General features: G+C 38.1%; 1 protein-coding gene and 1 long non-coding RNA gene across 3 annotated transcripts in view; both read right to left on the bottom strand.

The window, feature by feature from the left end:
- LOC107185007 overlaps nt 1-789 on the bottom strand; it is a 7652-nt gene extending 6863 nt beyond the window's left edge. Inside the window, exon 1 of the long non-coding RNA XR_001515919.1 lies at nt 777-789. This is a non-coding gene — a long non-coding RNA (uncharacterized LOC107185007). The remainder of the gene's footprint in view (nt 1-776) is intronic.
- PTGER3 (prostaglandin E receptor 3) overlaps nt 1-14272 on the bottom strand; it is a 109791-nt gene that overhangs the window by 27347 nt on the left and 68172 nt on the right. Inside the window, exons 3-4 of one of the 2 annotated variants that reach the window (XM_006775920.2) lie at nt 11020-11111; nt 6225-8196 (exon numbers count right to left, since the gene is read on the bottom strand). In XM_006775920.2, coding sequence (XP_006775983.1) covers nt 8190-8196; nt 11020-11111 — 99 coding nt within the window. In that variant the 3' untranslated portion in view covers nt 6225-8189. Of the gene's footprint in view, nt 1-6224; nt 8197-11019; nt 11112-14272 lie in introns of those variants that run through there. The other variant, XM_006775918.2, reaches the window with a different exon arrangement.

Below are 14272 nucleotides of genomic sequence, written 5' to 3'. Positions count from 1 at the left end.
GGAGGAGGCTGTAAATACAGTGATGAAATGAAAAAGTAGTCAGTGGAATTTTACTAGCACAACCTAGAAGTCAGGATCAGATCAACAATGTATGCACAAGAAACAAACACTGAACATTGTTCTGTGTGAGCCCTTGGAAGCTGCCAAAGCACAAACTGGAATTGCACCATATGTATTCACATTTTTCTCTGATTCCTGCACCCAAGTAGCACACAATCAAGAGGATTTCATTCACTGGACTGGACATCAGAGGGACTATGAGAGACAGTTGACCTGAAACCCAAGATGATACTTTTATTAGCAGATAAAGCAGATTCTTATGCCCTTTTGTATACTTGGTTTCCCAACTTACGGTATTCTTATGCTCTTTTGTAAGTTTGTCTTCATATAGGCACAACACTGTAAATAAAAGTCCCAAATAAGCAAGCCTGACTCAAGAAGGCAATAACTGGACCAACACTACCATCTGTGTTCAGGAGTACCATCACATACCTGCGTGAATGCCCTCTTGTTCAAATAACTTTAAAAATCCTTAATCATCCTTTTTCAAATAGGTAGCATCTGGGTCCCTTCAGATTTCAACCATTAGATGAGTTTATTGCTGGGATTTAAAAACTACCAGAAAAGAAATCTGAGTGTTCAAAGCAGTGAAATCAACCTGTGTTCATAATGGAAGTGTAAGAATTCCTAAAACCTCATGCCCAAAATAAATAGAGCAATTTGGTTTTAGTCAAATTTGATTATCGTCCCCACCACCTGCTTTATGAAATGTGTACTGTTTGTTTATTTGTTTGTAGGAAAAACTTGCAGCTATTTCAGCATTAGAAATCTGACCACTTTCGAGTTATCTTTCTTAATTGGAGCCAAGGGTTGTGTGCATTATTGAGATTTTTTATTCAGTCCATAAACCTGTTAAATTCCAGAAGCTATATCATGTTGGATCTTATGATTTTGGAGTTTAGATTTGGCTTTCTCCCTAGATCAATCAACCTTTCTGTAATGAATTGAATTGTGTTCCTCAGCCCAAACCAAATTAATATGTTGAATTCCTAACCCCCAGGACCACAAGTTGTAACTTTATTTGAAAACAGGGTGTTTGCAGATGCAATGAATTAAGATGAGGTCATACTAGAGTTGAGTGGGCCCCTAAACCAGCATGACTGGTGTTCTTATAAAAAGGGGACATTTGGACAGGAGAGAACACTATGTAGGATGATGTGTCTTGCCTAACAAGCCAATGAATGCCAAAGATTGTAAACCTCTAGAAGCCAGGATTCTGCTAAGTTGGGAAACAAAATGGGATCCACAAACTCAAGCTACTCCTTAGAAAATAGAAAAGGAGGTAGTGATGTCAGGAGAAGAACAGCAGTCAGCTACTGGATTGAGTGATGTCTTTTCTAGTCCTAGGAGAATAGGAACTAGATCAGTGGTTCTCAACCTTCCTAATGCCGCAACCCTTTAATACAGTTCCTCATGTTGTGGTCCCCAATTTCATTGTTACAGATTGAACATAATTAAAGCATAGTGATTAATCACAAAAACAATATATAATTATATATGTGTTTTCCGATGGTCTTAGGTGACCCCTGTGAAAGGGTCATTTGACCCCCAAAGGGGTTGCGACCCACAGGTTGAGAACCGCTGAACTAGATGACCTTCCTCCACTGCAGCTACACTCCCAACTTCCAGCTCTCTGGGCCACATTTGAGAAATGTAGTTCTCAAGCTTTAGTGTGCATTATCTAAAACATAGATTCCTGGGCTCCAGCTCCAGGGTTTCTGATTCAGTAAGGTCCAGAGTGGGACCAAAGATTTTGCATTTCTACCTATTGAAAATTATTCCTAAGTGATGCTAATGTTGCCAGTCCAGGCATGATACTTTGAGAACCACTACACTACATAAATGTTGTCAAGCCTCCCTGATGAAACAAATCACCTGGAAGGAACTTGTTTTTAAGAAATATAAAATCCCAGGTCCCCTGCCAGATTTTTTCTGGCTCATGACCTCCAGGGAAAAGACCAGTATTTTCTATTTTTACAAACGTTGTGTAATTAATATGATTAGGCAAGTTTGGGAAATGCTGCATCAAATCTCCACGAGTTTCATTTTAGCATCTGTCATTTTCCCACCTACCAATGGGTAGGTTTTGCAATATGGTATAGTTGTGTGATAAGTTAAGAGTAGCACAACCCCTGGGTTCTGTAACCCTAATATGCTGGCCCTATACCGACCGAAAAACCCCACTCTTCATTTCATGAACAGGTTCCCTGGGAGACAGTCTTAATACCAACTGGTCCCAGTAATCCAACTCAGTCCAGAGACCATCCTGAAACAGGCTCAGATGACGTAGCCTTCACTGGCAACTAACTCTCCTACTTCTTTTCAGCTCCTTCTTATCTCATAGCCCACTTCCTTCTCTGAATATTAATGGAGACTCTAGCCTCAGGCTTTTTCCTCTTTAACTTTGCAAGCTCTTGCATGTAGGTTATGCTCTAGGAAGTTTTATTTCAAAATCACCTTCTCATATTTTGGCAGAAATAGTCTTGCTGGCACCTGCAGAGGAAATCCCATTGGTTCACCAGCTGGCTGATAATAATGCAAGTTAATCCTTTAAAGGATAGTTGGAGATTTGCAAAGAACTGGTAGTAAAATTTGGGGCTCTTATACCATGTGCTGCTTTGGCATATGCATAATTCCTGTCTCTCAGATCCAAATTTCAACCACTTATAATTGAGGCTTTCTGTAAATGACTTTTTTGGGGATCCTATTTTACCGCAGGGAATTTAGAGTGGTTTTAAAATAATAGCATCATACATATCATCTTTATCCTTTGCAGCAAATCTAAAAGGTAGGCTTAACTCTCTTTTATAAAAAAGGACACGGAGGCTAAGTGAGATTAAATATAGAAATTTTCAAGGTCACTCTCAGTAGCCTGTGACATTCTTTCTCAGTTTTGTCTGCTGCATACACCTGTGGGTGGAAGGTTGAAATTCAGCTCCCATGCCAAGATAAGAAATGACATCATTGACTAAAAGACACGTTATTTTATACACAGGAATATATTTATCGCTTTTATTTTTTTTCTAAGAGCAATCATCCCATAATCAACAAATATTTACAGTTGTTTTCTTCAAGAAGTCTAAGAAGACTCTCTTATATGCTCAAATTTAAAGGCTGACCAAAATGGCCCAACATCAAAGAGGAGAAATAAATAGAAAACCAACTCTTGACCCTTACGTATAGTGTCTCCGCCTAGTCGTCTTACACATCACTCACGGAGACTGTAGTCAGGGCACTTGCACTTTCCATCAAGTTTTTATTGAGCACTTTCTATGTGCTTAGCACTGTGCTGGACTCTACAGGTACAAGATATACACAAAGCATGGGTCCTGCCCACAAGGAGCTTACAATATGGTTAAGTATTAAAAAACAATGGTGACAAAGCTCTTAAAATACACATTGTACAAATTATTTTTATATAAAAAAGCATTTCAGATAATAAAAACAAAAGAAAGCCTTAGGACAAAAATGAAATGGAAAACACTTTTATCCATGGGATGAGCCTAGAGATAGTTTGAATTAACAAAAAAATTCAGTAAAAAGCCTGAATTAATGGAAAATATGAGCACAATGTTTTAAACAGAGCAATTAAACATTTTAGTATTCATAGTACCTCAAAGATATCAACCAAGGTATATTTTTTACAGATCTTTAAGGTACCTTGATAATTACAATCATCTTAATAACAGATCCCTTTGGAATGTGCTTCCAACTACTAAGGATGTTGATAAATTTTGTTCCCTTAAGTAGTATATATGGTTCCTTATAACCTGGATTTCATCATTTATTTAATTTTTAAGTTATTCTTATAGACAGTAAAACTGTGGATACATTCAACTTTGTCTAAATTTTTATATATTTCACAGACCAAAGTCCACTTATTAACTATAAGACACATATACATATCCTATATAATAAAGAGCTAATATGCTAATTAGACCAGATGGCAGAACAACCTTCTGGAATGACCTTCCAGAACAACCAGTGGGTGAGGAGTGAGACAACGGGGCCTTGAGGCAGCCAGGGCCATGAGGCCAGGGCTGTCCCACCCTCTGCGGGGCAATCAATGGGGGAGGGGGTGCTCCGCAATTGATTGCCCCGCAGAGGGTGGTGGCAGCCAGGACTGTGAGGGCCAAGCCCCTTGCAGGAATTTCGTGCATTGGGCCTCTAGTCCTAATATATAAAAAGCAAGGGGCCATCATGACCAAAACAACCAGACAGATGACTGAACAGCAAGCTGCGTGGGGAGATCAGGCTGGCAGGGGGGCAGTTGGGGGTGAACAGGCCAGGAGGGGGAGGCAGTTGGGAGCAACCAGGCTGGCAGCAGGGGAAGTTGGGGACAACCAGGCCGGCTGGGGGGGGGCAACTAGGTGGGACCAGGTCAGCAGGGGGGCAGTGGAGGTGACCAGGTCGGCAGGAGGGTCAGAAGGAGTGACCAGGCCGGTTGTGGGGAGCAGTTGGGAGCAACCAGGCTGGCGGTGGGGGTAGTTGGGGGTGACCAGGCAGTGAGGGGTGACCAGGCTGGCAGGGGGGGCAATTAGGGGCGATCAGGCAGGCAGACAGGTTAGGAGCCAGCAGTCCTGGTTTGTGAGAGGGATGTCCAACTGCCAATTGTGAGAGGGATGTCTGACGCCCCAACTTTCTCCCTTGCCAGCCCGGCAGTCGGACATCCCCCGAGGGGTCCCGGATTGGAGAGGGTGCAGGCTGGATTGAGGCGCGCCCCCCCTCCCCCATGCATGAATTACATTCACTGGGCCTCTAGTTTACATATAAAAGATAATGACTAATTTTCTCTTCCTTCTTTGAGAGAATTTGGACAAATATAGCTTCTGATGGAAGCTCAATCTTCTAACCCTAACTTTTCCCGTTTTTGTTTGTTAGTTTGTTTGTTTGATCTCTCTCTGGGTCTAAGATCTTGGCATGGCTTGGCATGCCTCCTCACATTACTCTGGAAAAACCTCTCTTGGGAGCAGCACAGCTGGGATTTGTTTGTTTTGTTTCACACTGGGTTGCAGTGGTGCTGAATTGAAGCACTGATTCTGAAATAAGGTGGAGGTGGGAGTAGGCAGGAGTTCATTTCTTCCAATGTAGAAGTCATAGGTCAAAATTACACCTATATATTATATGTAGTCAAGAGCCAGGTCTGTACAGTCCACTTATAAAGCATCTTAATACCACATATTTGTTTTACATACGGATCCCATAGAGCTTTACAGTAATTACTAGAACTACAATAAAACTTAGATCAAGCACCATTTCTCACATGTAATTTTTTAAAGAGTTCTGAAGAAATTAATTTCATTTTGAGGTTTAATTCTATCCTCACTATAACGTATTATATAGTTATGAGGATCTATGTTTACTGAAGACAATAAAGAAAAAAAATGAGAGCATTTGTTAAAAATAAGTAATTGTGTTACTGAATCATGATTCAGAATATCTGATGTTATAGAGCTTATTATTTTGGGTGAATTAGTTTGAAATGGATATTTTTCTGTGGATTAAGAAATATTGAAACTATTTTATACTGACATATGCTGTCTTATATCAGGTTTCAAACTTACTGGACAAAAATCATTCCTAATTCAGAAATATCTTTACCAAATAGTCACTCTCTTTCAAATGTTTCCAATCATTTTGTTACTTGATTACTTTCACATATAGAGCCTCAATAAACATTATTATATCAATCTGCCTGTGGTTATTCTGCCTGGATGTAGCATTCTTAAATCAAGAAAGTTTAATATGGAAATTCCCAAGTTGGAAACATGGAAACAAAGGGCTTTATATCACATTTGATGAAATTTTCAACGGCTGATCTTGTACATATGTTGTTCCTTTTTTGAGAATTTAGCAAATAAATAGCATCTTTCTTGGTGTCAAGTACTGCACTAGTGCTAAGAGAGCTATAAAGAAACTCTGAGAAAAGGGTCCTTACCATCACTAAATACAATTTTGCCACAGGAAAAAGACATCCATAGTGAAAATATTTACGGAATAACACAATACTCTTCAAAATGAGCACTATATGACTTCAGAGTCGTGGATAGAGGTAAGAGGAGAACAAAGATACTCAAATTATTCAAGGCTGAAGGACAAGGTGAGATTTGAACAAGTGAGAGATGAGTAGGTTTTGCATGGGCAAAAATAATCATGAGGTATTATAAACAAGAATAAGAGCCAGGGATCTGAAGTTTATTCTGTTCATGACATTTAAACCCACACCGTAAAGAAGCCAGTTTATAGTTGAAATTGAGAACTCATATCATATAGTTGGAGATAAGTCTGGATAAAGAATTAATCACAGTTAGCACTTACAGAGTACCTTTTGTGTTACACTCACTTTACATACATTATCACAGTAACCTCACAGGTATTATTAGCTTTGGTTTATAGATTAAGTCACTGAGACTGCATGAGGTTAATTAACTTTCTCAAGGTCACAGAGCTAGTGAATGGAACAGCTAGACTTAAATCCAAGTGTGATTCCAAAAACCCATGCTTATATTACTACATCACATTGTCTTATAAATGGAATGTCATTGTAGCAAATCTCACATCTTGCTGGGCTATTGGGACAACCTGGAATCAAAATACTTGAACTTGGATTTGATTTCCTATATTAGTCATGCAACATTGGACAAGCCCTCTGTAAACTTTACCCTCTTTTGTAAAAATAAAATAATAACTAGATGACAGCTAGACAGCCACAAAGATAAATGGTGGACAGAGAGATGTAACAGAAGCATGAGCCTTCTTATTATTGGATAATTCCACTTGATCAATAAAATGTGTTGAGTTAAATCTGAATCAAGGGATTGGTACAGCATCTGATTTGTGATAGTTACATAAAGCCATTTCAAATACAGGTTTGAATGAAAATAATTGCAGTTTATAACTAATTCATAGCTGGTTCAACTATTTAAGAGAAATGACTCAACTATTTTTGGCTTAATTTAGTTGGCAGAAATGATGGAGTCATAGTATAGGCTCCCATGACTCCTGATACTATATTATTATCTCTTCCCCAAATGTTCTTGTAGGTGACAGCATGGCCCTAACTTAGCACAGTTCCTAAAGAAGAGACACAATAAATTAAATTAAAGAGAAGAGGAAAGGAAAGGAGGAAGAAAGGAGAGGGAAGACAAGAGATAAAAAGACTGGTTTAACTTATAGGAAGGCAAGATCATATTATATGACCCAAAGTATTTTTTAAAATTCTATAATTCAGACAAAATGGGTTTCTCCCTTTCATAAAAAGTCACAAATTTTGATATGTGATAACTGTGTTACTTATTAATATTGCCCTTTTTATGGTACCAGAGAATAAATTTTAAGAAATCCTGATTTAATAGTAGTGAACTGAAGGCTGTGCTTGGATGTCTATTGCTTTTACTCAATGGTTAATCATCTAGCCTCATTATTGTTTTCTATGACACTTCAAGAGAGCTCTTCATCATGCCTTTTAGTCTTCAAAGACAGAGAAATGAGAATTAAATTGATTCCAGAGTCTCTAAGTGGCAGATAACTAGAATATTGACGTAGGGACTTTGAGTTCCAAGCTTAACCCAGAAGGACATAAATCCAAAACATTAATCGCACATTTTGTCATAAATAACTTTTGTCATAGTATAGTCCTGCTTTCAATTAACATACTTTTCTATCTCAATTTATGTCCTACTAATTGAATTCTGCCCTCAATATGTTGATTTTACATTGTCAAAAATGTATACTGATTTTTCAAACTCATATTGTAAATCAAAACAACCACAAAATGTAAAGGTGTTTACATGGGTCGAAATTCAGGTAAAGGTTTGAAATTGGGGACAAACTCCTGGAAGATGGCTTTTTCTTTTTTTTTTTTTTTCACTTTTTCACCAATCATCATCTATGTAATCCTGCCCAATTTCTTAAATACATATTCAAAATCCAGCTCAAGAAGTCAATTTAACGTTCAGAGGCAGGAATAAACCTATTTTCAGTGGGTATTACTGACAAGAAAAAAAATTAAAGTAAAAAAAGATGAAAATTAAGAAACAATCCAAATCAAAATGTAAAATTCTCAGGTGGGAATTAAAACACAAACTCGGAGAAGCAGGAATTGTAAGAAAAAGTCCATCTTTGTTCTTTCATGATCTGTTAGAATAGAGAGAGAAAGATGTAATAAGCATAAACAGGATTTATTTATTTATTTATTTACGTATTTATTTACTTATTTATTTATTTTTATGGTGTGAGGCAGGGGTGGGGAGCCTTTTTTCTTTGAGGGCCATTGAGATATTTATAACATCATTCATGGGCCATACAAAATTATCAACTTAAAAGTTAGCCTGCTATAACTGATCAAACATTTAATTAACTCACCCCTAATGCAGGGCCAGACCAAATATTTTCATAGGTTTTTATATGGCCCACAGGCCAGATGTCCCCCACCCCTGGGAGGAGTAAGATATAAGTGAGCAATATAAATGTCTTAGACATTAAAACATTCTGGTTTGAAGTAATTACATGTGTGTTTTTGAAATAAAAGCTATTTAAATAACTCTGGATTTTGAACCACTTAAGCCTCTGGATTATTTAATTATGCTAAGTATATGCTTTTTCTGAGTAATTTTTCTGGTTTCCAAGTAATCCAGAAGAATAATTAAATCATGAAGCTATATCAATTATAGACACATCGAATGGTCAAATAATCTTACCATACAAATAACCCTAACCAGGATATAACTACACCCTAAAAATGTATAAGGAGGAATGCAAATTGAAATAGACATGATCTGCAATTTTTGTCTTATCAAACCAACAAAGTAGTGTGTGTGTGTGTGTGTGTGTGTGTGTTTTAAGATATTCAGAGCTGGTTAAGGTAAAACAAAGCAGAAACTCTCATTCATTGCTGAAGAAATTTTAAATCTCTAGAATTCTTTTAGAAAGAAGTCAGACTATATGCATCTTTAAAGAATATTAACCAAAGGACTTATATGCAAGCATATAGGCCCAACCAATGGACACAGACAACAGGGGGGTGAGGGCCTGAATGGGGGGATGAAGGGTAATGTGGGGATGAGGACACATATATAATAACTTAATCAATAAAGAAGTTAAAAAATAAAGAATATTACAATTTTGCATATTATTTATTCTTTAAAGTAAACTTATGGTAAAAAACAACAACAACCAAATATATTTTTAAAAACCTCTGCATTTTAATTTTGGGTTATGATGGTCTATTCAACATGGTGCCAATTTGAACACAGGTTATGCTTAAGTAAGCTATAGTATATCCTTTTAATAGACTATTAATGAATATTAAAATTACTTTAAAGTAATTTGTAAATAATCTAGGGAATGTTTATTTTATGTTAAATGAAATATAATAGGATGCAATTATGCATATGTAATATTTTCATAAATATGTAACACAAAATCAAGAAAAGTGCAGAGGAAAAATAAGAGAAAAATATACTAAAATGATGGTGGAGTTTTCTTGAGTAGTGGAATTAAAGTTTAATAAGCTGCCTTTTTTTCCTAATGTCCTTTATTTTCCAAAGTTTCTGTAGATAGCCTCGCTTATTTTTTTATGATGAGGGGAAAGTATATTAAGATTTACTCTAAAAAATAAAAAATGAAATTAGAGTACATTTATCGATAAAGAGATGGGAGTTGGATATCTCCGTTCTTTTTTAAAAATATAAATTTTTATTCATTTCAGAGAGAAAAGGAGAGGGAGAGAGAGATAGAAACAACAATGATGAGAGAGCATCATTGGTTGATTGCCTCTTGCATGCCCCATGCTGGGAATCGAGGCTCAACCCAGTCATATGCCCTGATGGGGAATCGAACCATAACCTCATAGGTCAATGCTCAGTCACTGAGTCACACCAGCCAGGCTGGATGTCTCCCTTCTATTCCCTTCATTTGTTTTCCAGGGGAATCTGTGTGTAGAGTAAAACGGGGCTAGGTTATATGTATCGTATGTACATATTTAGGGAAAGGATATGGGACCATAAAGGTGAGTTGAGAAAAATGTTATTGGCCTTCTGACTTATAAGCTATATTTCAGGATCAATTAGCTTATTCTTATCCTTCAGGCATTGTTACACACTATATCTCTATTGAAAAAGGCATTTAAATCTTCTCCTGAAGAACAAAAGTGATTGTCTTTCAATTACCCCAACTGTGGGAGAACTAATGGCCAAAGAAACTGAGCTACTTGAATGTCCACATCCATAACAACTTATACTGAGTAGAGGAGTTATGGTACCCAGCCTTAGACAGGAAATGAATAAAATGAACATGCTAACTTTTCATTAAAATGAAGAATTCAACTTATGCAAAAAGTCAAGTATGGAACTTTTCACATTATCTCATTAAAACAAAAACAATCCCACAATGCCAGAAGGCTATTCATGCAATTAACCCTACAGGTAACAACAGAAATATTGAAAAGAGGTGTTTGAGGGAGGAAAGTCAAGTGCTCAGAATTTAAAATGAGCAACTGTGCCTCCTATTAGGCATTATGTTCTGTTTTCTGGAGGGTTTATTGAATTACATGCTTTATACAAAACAGATCTAATCAGAAGGGCAAGCAAGAGTGTGCTAACCATATGGGGAATTCACTGAGTCCTGCTCTAATTAAAACAGGGGTAGCTTAGATTTAAAATACTCTCCAAAACTATTTTTACTATGAAACATCAGTGATGTGCAGGCTCTTTCAGGGCATGAAAATTGGTCAGTCACATGATCAGACTGGACCCAGAGTCAGAAAGTTCTCAGTTGAAGGAAATCTAAGTGAATAACAACAACAGCTCCTCTAAGGAATCTAGTCCTTCTTAATCAGATAAGTGTGCTTAACTTCCATTTTATTCTTAGAGCTATTCTGCCTTCCTAACACAAACTCAGGTCAGAACAGGGAGATGGGGGAAGTCTATGCTGTAAATCCATGTGGTTTCTGAATCTCACCTTTCCAAATGGTCACTCCACATCGATGTTGAGGAGCCCTGGTGAGGTAAGGAGGTGGAGCTGGATGCATACTTGTTTTTGTGGTTCCTGATCTGTAAACAGACAGAGATGTCAGTGGACAGAATTCTTTTTTTAAAAAAAAATATATTTTTATTGATTTTTTACAGAGAGGAAGGGAGAGGGATAGAGAGTTAGAAACATCGATGAGAGAGAAACATTGATCAGCTGCCACCTGCACACTCCCTACTGGGGATGTGCCCACAACCAAGGTACATGCCCTTGACCGGAATCGAACCTGGGACCCTTGAGTCCACAGGCCGATGCTCTATCCACTGAGCAAACCGGTTAGGGCAGTGAGGCCACAACACTTGTAACAAAGAAAGAGAATTTCCAGAGGATGAGGCCAGAAATCAGGATTTTAAAAAGATTCCTAGGTGATTCTAATGTGCAGACAAGGTTGAGAACCACTGCTGTAGAGCAAGCAAACTTGCGGCACTCAGGCTGCATGAGGCCCACAACGAATATTTTTGCGGCCCAGCTAATACACGGGCATGTAAGAAACGTTTTAATAAAATTTCATAACTTAATTTTTACAACATCCTGTCATACATAATTATTAATAATGAACTACAATGTTTGCTAATGACTGATTACTATAACCGTGTTGCATTCATTTCCCTTAGGCGCCGTACGAGCAGGCGCACCATTTCTCTCCACTAATACTAGCAGCGAATATTTCAGCAGCCGATTGCCATGTCATTAGTGTTGGGTTGTTTGGTGTGCACAACAGGAAATATTTCACTTTCGGAGAACAAGAAAAATAGGTTTATTTGTATTATCCTTATTTGTGCAGTTATTCAGTGTCTGATAAGTTAATGTTCAAGGACAAATATTAATTTTTATTAAAAGGTTCTATTATTTTATGTTAACGATTACTCATTTATTTCAGTCCTTTGTATTCAGCATGTCTCTATTGAAATAAACCTACATTTCTATGAAATTTGAAGCTTTTGTTGTTTTGAACTTGACTTTTGGACTGAATTATTTTCCTGTGGCGATAGTGGGAAAAGGATTGAAATATGAGTGGTCACACTACTGCATCTGAACACAGCCCAGTTGTTTGGTCTCCGGCCATGGCTTGGTGGCTGCTAGGCTGTCTGTGGTTTGGCTGAGAATGTCTGATGCCTGTGTTCCTAAAGCCACTCCGCCCCATCTGGTGATCACTGTGCTGGTTTAGCTGTGAGGTTTCTTCCATGATGACCCAGGTGCACCACAGATTGTAGCTACTCATTAGCAGAGTTCCTTCTGCTCGCCCCACATCAGCTAATTTCTCCCCATCTACTGAACAGCTGAGGGGTATAGCGGTCTATTCCGAATTTCAATGCCAAATTTGTAACATATTATATAGGCTTGCTGAGTTCCTGAGGAATACAGAGAAAACTATTCAATAAGTACTTACATCCTAACACCTTGAATTACCGGTGCCCTTATTACAGATCATCCTGCCCCCACAGCTATCCCTTCCCTCGCCTGCCTTTCTGTTAGTTGGCTCCATTCCATCCACCTTCAAATAGTCACACGCCTCCTTATCTTGGGAAGTGAAATACACAGAAACACCTGTGCTTGACTGCTTTCTTCTTATCCTTCCCGGAAGTGTGATCCAATTCCTCGCCTTCCTTTACTACCGGCTTCTCCACGTGACGCCTCTGCTCTTCCTGTTTCCTCTCCCCTCAGCTCCCTCCTAAATAATAATCCAAATTATAAAGTACGTTCTTTTTTTCCAGGCACTGTTCTAAATATTTAACAAATAGTAATTTCTTTTATTCTTTCAGGTTTGTATTAGGATCATCTCCTCTGGACAGATGGGAAAACTGAGGCAGAGAGAGGTTGAGTGACTTGGCCAGGGCGATCCATTGATACGTAGCAGAGCTTGGATTCAAATGCAGGCAGTCTGGTTGAGAATGTGTGCCAACAACACTTGACACTTCCGCACTGTCCCCACCTCCTTGCAACTGGATTTTGTCCCCATGACAGTAAAACTAGGCTCTTGGAAATGTTAGGTATTTACTGTCAGCTCTGATACTGCAATACTGAGGCTAGATACACCCGCACTGCATGTGAAGATCTAATATTTGCAAGATTGTCCCTCTCTTGTTATACAAGATAACAAAACTTCATTAATCTGGAATGAACAAATCATTCTGATGAGGGCTGAACTAAAATGTATACTTTTATGATCTATGTTCTATGAAAAGGGGTTACTTAGTCAAGGTAATAAATAAGTAAACCATATGAATCAGCAGAGGCATAATTTGACTTACCCCAGGGGGGATAGGAATACTTTTAGAATGTTTAAATGCAAATTTAGCTTTCTGATGCCAAAAGAGTTTTGCCTGCTCCAGACAATAACATATATTCTGCACTTCTTGATTCCTGCCTTGAAGCAATGTGCAATCTAGAAGGGAAACTATTGAGATAATAAGAAAATAGCAGAAAATGGCATGTAATCATGCTCTGGAACATAAATGGTGACTTTTGCCATCATCTAATTTGTTGGAATTTGCAAAGCATGTCCCGAGAGCTGGAGAGTTCTCAGGCACCGTGCCAGCTGTCACCAAGAGGGTGGTGAGCCCTGCAAGAGTAAAAAAACTGCACCTTTTCAAGCTGAAAGGTGTCTTAGAGATCATGCAATCCACTCACTTATGGAGGAGGCTACGAGGGCAAGGTTATTTTTTATAGTCACAAAGCTAGTTTGCAGCAAATTCTTGTCTGGAATTCTGCTTCCTTATATTTTTCCTTATTTGCGTTCCATCACGAGCCCCAATAGTTAAGCTGTAGGCTTGATCCACTTGTAATCACCCCTAGATTAATACAGTTATTCAGCAAACATTTATTGAGAGAGACAGACAGAGAGAGACAGAGAGGGGGATAAATGAGCAGAGTGAAAAAGGAAAATAAGTGACTGTGACCTGGCAGTTAAACCAGTCAGTGCATGAACTCCATGGGGACAGATTTTGATCTGTTCTTATCCACAATGCATTGCACCCTTCTTGACCAGACCAGGCCTGCCACAATGCAGCATAATTACTACTTCATATTTTAATGAACAGTTTCCTTGTGTTTTTACCTTGAGTGTCTGTAAGTGGGTGGATATTATTCCCATTTCATAGGTAAAAAGCATTAAAACTCAGAGGAGTTAATAATTTGCTCATCTAGACCTAGAATCAAGACTAGAAATTAGGCCTTTGCCTCC

Source organism: Myotis davidii, unplaced genomic scaffold (assembly GCF_000327345.1).
Source record: "Myotis davidii unplaced genomic scaffold, ASM32734v1 scaffold128, whole genome shotgun sequence".
Taxonomy (NCBI): Eukaryota; Metazoa; Chordata; class Mammalia; order Chiroptera; family Vespertilionidae; genus Myotis; species Myotis davidii.
This window is presented reverse-complemented; position numbering and strand designations above follow the sequence as displayed.